This window comes from Panulirus ornatus, chromosome 3, assembly GCF_036320965.1.
Source record: "Panulirus ornatus isolate Po-2019 chromosome 3, ASM3632096v1, whole genome shotgun sequence".
Lineage (NCBI taxonomy): Eukaryota > Metazoa > Arthropoda > Malacostraca > Decapoda > Palinuridae > Panulirus > Panulirus ornatus.
Genome location: NC_092226.1, coordinates 12,842,147 through 12,851,345, shown reverse-complemented (window position 1 = coordinate 12,851,345; position 9,199 = coordinate 12,842,147). Strand labels below are relative to the sequence as shown.

Below are 9,199 nucleotides of genomic sequence, written 5' to 3'. Positions count from 1 at the left end.
AGACCGGCCTGTCTTATAGCTTGGTATGCTGTTTCCCAATTCTAATCCCTTGGCACCCTGCCCCTCTCGAGCGAAATTTTGAATAGTGTTCTAAACACTATATCTAGCGTTATCTAGACACATCTTCAGCACATGTAGCGGAATTTAATCAAGACCATGAACCTTGTATTGGTCAAGACCTTCAAGTGTTTTTTTAATGTCTGTTCTTGATATTGTTTTCTAAAACCTCCCCATTCCAACTCACAAGTGTTGGGGCTGTAGAGTCTTTCACTGTGAAAACGCCTTTGAACTTAGCTATTCATTTCCTCACATATCCTCAACAATTCTAGCCTCTGAATCCTTTAGGCTGCTCAGCTGCTCTTTAACCGACAACCAAATCCTGATGAATTCACTGAAAAGTTCCGGATGCCTTTCTTATCGTGGTACACTCGTCCCTTGCTGTCTTGTACTTGTAAATGCTGGCTGGCTGGAGTGCCGTCCATCTCTTCATCATTACACATCTCGAAGCTCATTTACATTTTGACACCTTTCATTAACCCATTGTTTTCCTCTTCCTTGCCATTCCCTCTGTTTCTGAGGCTTGAGGTACCTATGCTCCCCAGTCCTTCATCGCCATCTTCACAGAGCCTCTCACCATAAAACCCTGGTTCCTGGATACCAAACTCAATTTTCCAGTTTACGTCACCACAGATATTGTTGAGGTTTGTGTAATTTCCACAGTTATTCTTCCTCTTCGGGTCTTGTCTCATCTCTTTTCTTTAACATCCTTATTTACTTTATAGTTAAACTTGGTCACTCAATTATCTTTTTCCCAGTGGTGTACCATAAATAATATTCTCAAGTATCCATGCTAATATGTGTGAAGATAAAAATCGAACAATGACAGCGTATCACCAACATGTTGGTAGAGGAAATCTTTTTTAAATACACTCCAAAATGCTATCTCCCAAAACTCGCTCTCCGCATGAGAATCCAAGTTTCCACAGCCTATCACTACACGACTGAGATCCGCCATTATCAGTACTTTGCCATCTCTGTGAAGTGACTTTCTCAGCGCTTCATGTACCATCGCGATTGATCTCTCGTTGTCATCACTGTACAGTTGTTCTAGATCATCGAAATTCTGTGGAGGATTACACAATACCAACACCACTCACTACATCTCCCCTACAGTCACTTCTAACGTTACGAACCGTCTGAGTGGTGTCCACCTTCCATCGCTTCTTGACCATCAAGGCTGAGTATCAACAACAGGGTTAATTCTCCCAGTCCTTCACCATATTTTACCCCCTGCTCACTATCACGTGCTCACTCTGGGTAGAACAGGTGAGGTCTTATCTCAGTAGTAAACTGTGGTTCAACCACTCCAACAACATGAGGTGCATTTTTCTCTCACACGGTCCTTGAATTCCAGCTCTATGCCATTAACCACAAACCCATTGATAAGTGCTTACGTTACTTTCAGTCTGATATTACCATGTCGTATTACTCCTGGCCTCTCTGCGGGGCTGGCTCTGTGTGTGTGTGTGTGTGTGTGTGTGTGTGTGTGTGTGTTGGGGTACAGTATTATCAACGTTGCCAGGTACAGGTTCGTCAGGTCCAGGGTAGGGGACGTGCAGACCCTCACGCTGCTGGGGAACAATACAGGGAGGCGTCGGCCGACCCCTGATAACCTCTCTTTACACGCTCCACCACACTGCGCCACATCTCACCTTCCATTACCACCTCTTGTATGTCTCCACTCAACGTACGATAACACCTCACACTCCGAATACCGAGGTTAACCCTCGAGAACTGCATGATACTACGGAAAAGCAACAGCTGGAAATACAGCAGGAGGAAAATATGGTCGTGTGTCGTGTATTCGGGGGATAAGCGACGCCCCTCCGCAGAGATTATCAGAGGCTGGGCCACTGGGCCACTTGGGATGTCTGTGTGTTTCCCCAGTAGCAACTGCGGTACTTCCCGGGATGCACATCTGATCCCAGCCATATAAACAATGATGCCCACCTGGTAGCCTCCAAGTCGCTGTACTAACCCGCCCTGGTCCAGTCCTCTCGTGGTGTCCCACACGGAAGCACTCACACTCTCCAGCATTACCAGAGAGCTCGCCCTGAGGAGTAAATATCCCCCGATACAACACAACGATGTTTGTTAGGCTCTTTGTGTGTCTGGTAGTCATCCTCCAGGCTGTCATACTCAGCGTGGTGGACTGCACAGCCCTCCCGGCTTCCAGCCACCGCAATCGTCATGTTGACCAGTTGACCGAACGTAACCGTGCAGCCCAGGGACAAGACAGAGTCGAGCTGTTGGCCTCACCATCCCTTGGTGGTCACGTCGACGTCCGGCAGCTAAGATTGCCTGGAGAGACGTCCACAGATCAGCTGGCGTCCGGCAGCCACCGACGCCGTGTGGGTCACCCTGAGGACAAGAATGAAGCTGTGCCCATCTGTACCTTATGTCCTCTACCCCAGGAGATATATCCTTGCAAGGTAAGTGGTCTGTGTGTGTGTGTGGACGGCCTGCTACATCTCAAGACGGTAACCATTTACTTTCACTTTTCCATTTTGTTTGTATTCTAATCGACTTCTCGAGGAATCAAATGTTATATTACAATCATGTTGTAAAGATATTTTGCAATCATCTGTTATAAAGATGTGCGTATCTAGGATTTGGTCGGGGGGAAGGGTAGGGGAAGGCTTATGAACTCGCCAAGAAAACCATAAACTGCTCCAAACGGGATTGGTAAGAATACAGTGTATCTATAAGAAATAATAGCTTTTTTTTTTTTTTAATAATTTTGATGTTAAATTAAATCCCTACTATTGGACATATATTCATACAATCAGATACGACTTTTACATAGATGTAATTTTATCATGGAACCGGTAACTAGTTTTGACTTAGAATAAAATCATGATATAACGTAAAACATTTGACAGCAATAATCAAGGAACTTTTGTTCGATGAAACGAATTAAACTTTATATATCTGACTCATAACGATATATGTGAGAATCTCGATTATAATTATCACAACTTTTCGTCTACATGGAAAGGAGAATATTCCAAATATTCAAACAAAAACAAAGACACAAAGTGGAGATGGTTTTAACACACGGGGGGGGAAATGGACTAAAAATTTCTAACTAATCAACCTAGCGTAACCCCCGATGTGGCTGGATCGTAACTCAGTGTAATCCCCAAAAGACTGCCGCAACCATCACTGGTAAGAACAACAAAAGAAAAATAAATCCTTTCCTAACATATTTTGGTGGATATTTACTGGCGGCGGCCAACGCTTCCACAGGTTCTTGCCTCGAATGGTTTACTACTAACTTTGGGTGACGCTCAAAACATCCAGCAACACTCATGATCAGCGAGTGTTGAACACAAGACTGTATGGTGGCAGCCTGGACACACCAAATCAGCCATCTTCCCGCGAAGTTTGAGATTCTGGAAGGCCTCACATGTGGCCACGTATGAACGAACAGGAAAGCTTGACTATCAAGAATCTTTCCATCATGTTTGTGTGCTCTAAAAGTCTTGGGGAAGTAAGAATAATAATAAAAAACTATGAATATTTAGGTCATTAACGAGCACATCAGCGGAAATAGACGTTTAAGTTTTACGCATTACTGTTGTCTAAAAGTAATGAAGATAATTAATTCTTTCTAGATAAATGATAAAAGCTAATGATCAAGAGAACTTGGTGCAGTGTGAGATACTACGATACGTTTCAGATGTAGACTCGCCTGTTTCAATAATCGTCTCAGAAATTTGTTAAAACGAAGACAGACATAGACATAGTAAGAACACTGCAAGTATGACTACAGCTGCACAGACAATTTTTATACCAAAATCTAGAAATTCAAGTTTGTGACCTTTGGCGTATTTGGGAAAATTTCGAATATTGCAACAATTTATCTTTTAGGTAAGTCAAATCAGTCCAGAAATAGAGTGATACGCGAGAAATGAATGATTACCCCGACATTTATTTAACCAGTACGAGCAGGCAGGCAGCCTGGCACTGGCACACCTGCACCATCGACTCGACCTCTATGAACTATTCGACCACTTTACCAGCAAGCAAGCAAGCGGTGATAGGCCACAGCTGCCACAGGCGGTAATCATGAGCGAGTACAAATGCATAGCTATATCGTACATTCAGATATACAGGAAAAAAAGAACTATAACAATACAAGGATGTTTACGCAAGGTAAAACAAAACTGTCTTTTTTCAACAAGGTATAGGAAATAAGGGTCAATAAAAGGCCTTTTTTTTTTTTTGGCCACAATACCGATATTCGATTCTTTTAAAATCGTCCACCCGTCTCCCGAAGGCTCGTACTCTCCAACTTTTGTCCTTCTCGTTAATAGTGAGCGAAATGAATCAAATCAAAGTCTGTCACCTGTTTAAACTTATCGACCGTGCATCATAGATTGTCTATTGTTATCCAGTCGCATATATGAAATTGCTCGGCGCATGTGGCTAGAAAAATCAGGGTTGTTCACAATCCTAAGCCATTCCCGAGAGCAAGCGCTGAAAAGCCAGAGAATACGGAACTTAAAACGTAAATCTTGAACCACTTCATAACGGGTTGGGGTTGGAGGCTTTCACTGACAGCAGTATTCTAATTACTATGTTGAGCCTAACTATAATACTCAGCACTGAAATTCTCTACATCTATTTCTACTGTCATGTAACATTTTCATCGAGGTTGTTGTTGTATGGCTGAGTGTGATCAAGATTTTCCTACGTGAATATGTAAGTTTACGATGTTAGGAATTGTTTGGTGACGGTAGAATATTCCGCACGGCAAGGCACAATATCCACCGCCCATGGCCGCCCACAGAAAGATGTGCAAGGGAAAGGTTTGGCGTTGTTGGGTACAAGTATGTAAGAGACACCCCCCTCTTACTGAGTCAACAGAATAAAAGAATATGTGTTACGTGGCCTTCACCGCACACGCAAACTCACTGTTTTAATTCAAAATTACCAGAAATATTGAATTTCATTCTATTCAACCATGAAAAACGTCACTAGGGCAATATTTTGCCACACGTGAGGCGTCAGGAGGGTGCAAATACCCACCTCTTTTGACCCCCTCCTGCAGTCGGCCGTGCTATTATAGATCTCCTGGTCTTATCACGTTGATGGCGCCCCCCTCATTTTCTGCAACTATCGTCGTGCCTCTACCTTTCGATGTCGTTTGTACTTAAGAAAATACAGGAAATATTACGATTCATAAAAAAAAGCCTTAAATCTTTTATATTTTATTTATAAATGTACTTTTCACATTTAATGCTCTCCGAACATTTTTCGAGATAAACATTCGGTAAAACTTTGTTCCCCCCACCCAGCCAACCCCCCCGAAACGGATGCGTGTTATCATGTGTCGATATGTTATCTGGTCGTACCATAGGTCAAGTCTACTGTGTGTGTTCTTATCAGTTGTGTGGACTGAAATAATGGTTATTGTTGTTTATAGCCGCCGCGATAACTGATTTACGAATACAGACGAGAATCGTGTAAATACATTCGGTTGATAAGTTAATTTTTGGGATTTTACGACGGGTGCATGACGGGATCTCATGGTGATTGACGCCGTCACCATCTCTGTCCCAGCACCAACCCTCACCATGCAGGTGTGTCCCAGGGCACTGTCCCAGCACCAACCCTCACCATGTAGGTGTGTCCCAGGACACTGTCCCGGCACCAACCCTCACCATGTAGGTGTGTCCCAGGACACTGTCCCAGCACCAACCCTGACCATGCAGGTGTGTCCCAGGACACTGTCCCAGCACCAACCCTCACCATGTAGGTGTGTCCCAGGACACTGTCCCAGCACCAACCCTCACCATGCAGGTGTGTCCCAGGACACTGTCCCAGCACCAACCCTCACCATGCAGGTGTGTCCCAGGGCACTGTCCCGGCACCAACCCTCACCATGTAGGTGTGTCCCAGGACACTATCCCAGCATTAACCCTCATCACATCCCAATGAAATCGATCCCTCACACGCCAACGAGCCTAATCAGCCGCGGGCTCAGTCAACTCACAGCCATGGAAGGAGAAGCCTTCTTTCTGCCACTAGCCGACGAACTGTGCTCGGAAGCAGTCATGATCGGCCTCAGAGTTGAGCGTAAGATCAGTCGGCACAACTGGTAAAGAAAAAAAAAAAAAAACGCACGACAGTGACAGGAAGGAAGCCTAGGTGCAAATAATCACATTCCTCCCCCATTACTGCTGTGATGTCCTCCTGGCGCAGTAGACGGGACCAGCGCGAGGGAGGAAGGCTGCGAGGGAGGAAGGGCGCGAGGGAGGAAGGGCGCGAGGGAGGAAGGGCGCGAGGGAGGAAGGGCGCGAGGGAGGAAGGGTGCGAGGGAGGAAGGGTGCGAGGGAGGAAGGGCGCGAGGGAGGAAGGGCGCGAGGGAGGAAGGGCGCGAGGGAGGAAGGGTGGGCGAGAGCCAAGCTTTACCCTGCGGTGTAACCAAAACCCCCAGCTGTCTGAGGCTCCTGGATGCCTGAAGGGGAGACCCCTGCGTCAGGAGCAGCACCCCAGTGACTACCTGCAGTGTCTTGTGCCTGCAAAAACAACCGTGTTACTCTATACAAACCATTCGTATGTCTACCCAAGTGCGACATTCCCTTACGCATATGCAAACTCCTGAATACTAAACACCCAAGGAAACACAAACACGTACAGAAAAGACCCTAAAGACACAGTGCCATGAGCAATACATGTGCCACGTCCCAGCCAACACTCCCTCCTTCAGTCATATATCAGTCATGCGAAATTTCCAACCCGCGAAATAAAGTGACTGGAACAAAGGCAGTGCACGCGGGCTGCACTTGAGGGGTGAAGTGTGGTGGCTAAGTAAGTCACATATTTGGTGAGGTAATCGACAGCTCACCGGGTTCATAGGAGATTCCATGTACAGATCGTGTCGAATTTTGTGTGATGGATTTTTCTGGCCATCACAGAGTCTCACGTTGACATTTTGGGCCACTATGACCCGGGGAAGGCTTTACAATGGAAAGCTATACAACTCTGTTTGCCGAAAGAACAAAACACTGGCCTCTAACTTCTCTTGTATCATCTTTTTTTTTATAACCTAGTCCGCGTTCTATCCTCTTTGCTTCCAGGTTGCCTGATCTTAGTCTTAAAAACAACATTGAATGAAAGTTTTATTTCATGCATTCTCAAGTGACTTTTAAAACAAAAAAAGAAATAAAGAGAGAACATATGATGCAACCAACGATCCTGGTCTTAGACTTATCATGATCTTATCTCCGTAAAATATCTTCCACTAGTAATTGCAAGTCAGCGATTTGTCATCAATCGACTGGTTGGTGCTAAACACACTTGTCTGTCACACCATGTAGTCATAAATACGACGCAACAGAAGTACACACATGTGCATGGAAATACACACTGTAAATACCATAGGTACGTGTGGCATTAGTAATGACAGTGAATGTGTTCACAAGCCAATAATAATACAGGTTAAGTCCTCATTCAGCAGCATGGAACGAGAATGTAATGGGTTCACAAGCCAGTACCAATACAGGTGTTAAGTCCTCATTCAGCATGGAACGAGAATGTGCTGGTGGTCATTTATTCAAAGCATGAAGCCACTTCCCACCTATTCATCATGATGAACACCTGACATCATGTTAGAGCGACGGGCCACTTATTTCGAAGAGGTTAGAAATTTCGCCTGACGCCGTCTCGATCCCAGGCGGATCCTTTTCCTTCTAATTCTCCTCACGCTTTCACTGACTCCCTCATACTTCCCTTGTATTAACCCACTTCTGCCCTTATACCCACGTGTGACTCTCCTTGTCAAAAATGTGATCTCACTTTTCTACGTTAAGACCAGGCGGAAGCAACAGCAGTTAGCCATTCCAACACCTGGTGGTTCCAGCCTTTAGTCATCTTCCACACATCGCTTGTTCTGTTTAGTCAGCTTCCACACATGGCTTGTTCTGTTTAGTCATCTTCCACACATTGCTTGTTCTGTTTAGTCATCTTCCACACATTGCTTGTTCTGTTTAGTCATCTTCCACACATCGCTTGTTCTGTTTAGTCATCTTCCACACATGGCTTGTTCTGTTTAGTCATCTTCCACACATTGCTTGTTCTGTTTAGTCATCTTCCACACATTGCTTGTTCTGTTTAGTCATCTTCCACACATTGCTTGTTCTGTTTAGTCATCTTCCACACATGGCTTGTTCTGTTTAGTCATCTTCCACACATTGCTTGTTCTGTTCAGTCATCTTCCACACATTGCTTGTTCTGTTTAGTCATCTTCCACACATTGCTTGTTCTGTTTAGTCATCTTCCACACATGGCTTGTTCTGTTTAGTCATCTTCCACACATTGCTTGTTCTGTTTAGTCATCTTCCACACATTGCTTGCTCTGTTTAGTCATCTTCCACACATTGCTTGTTCTTTTTAGTCATCTTCCACACATTGCTTGTTCTGTTTAGTCATCTTCCACACATGGCTTGTTCTGTTTAGTCATCTTCCACACATTGCTTGTTCTGTTTAGTCATCTTCCACACATTGCTTGTTCTGTTTAGTCATCTTCCACACATCGCTTGTTCTATTTAGTCATCTTCCACACATTGCTTGTTCTGTTTAGTCATCTTCCACACATTGCTTGTTCTGTTTAGTCATCTTCCACACATTGCTTGTTCTGTTTAGTCATCTTCCACACATGGTTGTTCTGTTTAGTCATCTTCCACACATTGCTTGTTCTGTTTAGTCATCTTCCGCACATTGCTTGTTCTGTTTAGTCATCTTCCACACATCGGTTGTTCTGTTTAGTCATCTTCCACACATTGCTTGCTCTGTTTAGTCATCTTCCACACATTGCTTGTTCTGTTTAGTCATCTTCCACACATTGCTTGTTCTGTTTAGTCATCTTCCACACATCGCTTGTTCTGTTTAGTCATCTTCCACACATTGCTTGTTCTGTGTTAAAAACAAAACAAAATATATGGTGCTTCTGTAATGAGTCTTCGTCCTGAAATTATGGCATTAAAAAAAAAAAAAAAGGGTTTTGAACTGCCTCTGGGTCCCCTGTTTTGAGGGACACAGGCACCAGAGACCACACAGAAACGACCATGTCTTCTCCGGCCTCGCAACAGGCCTGTCAACGCGCACGGCGTGATGACTGTGGAAGGCCATT

At 44.5% G+C, this 9,199-nt stretch overlaps 1 protein-coding gene across 1 annotated transcript in view; it reads left to right on the top strand.

Moving 5' to 3' along the window:
• The first annotated feature begins 1,701 nt into the window (after positions 1–1,701).
• LOC139760592 (uncharacterized) overlaps positions 1,702–9,199 on the top strand; it is a 41,621-nt gene continuing 34,123 nt past the window's right edge. The window contains exon 1 of the mRNA XM_071683974.1: positions 1,702–2,492. Within this exon, the coding sequence (XP_071540075.1) occupies positions 2,148–2,492 (345 nt within the window). The 5' untranslated portion in view covers positions 1,702–2,147. The remainder of the gene's footprint in view (positions 2,493–9,199) is intronic.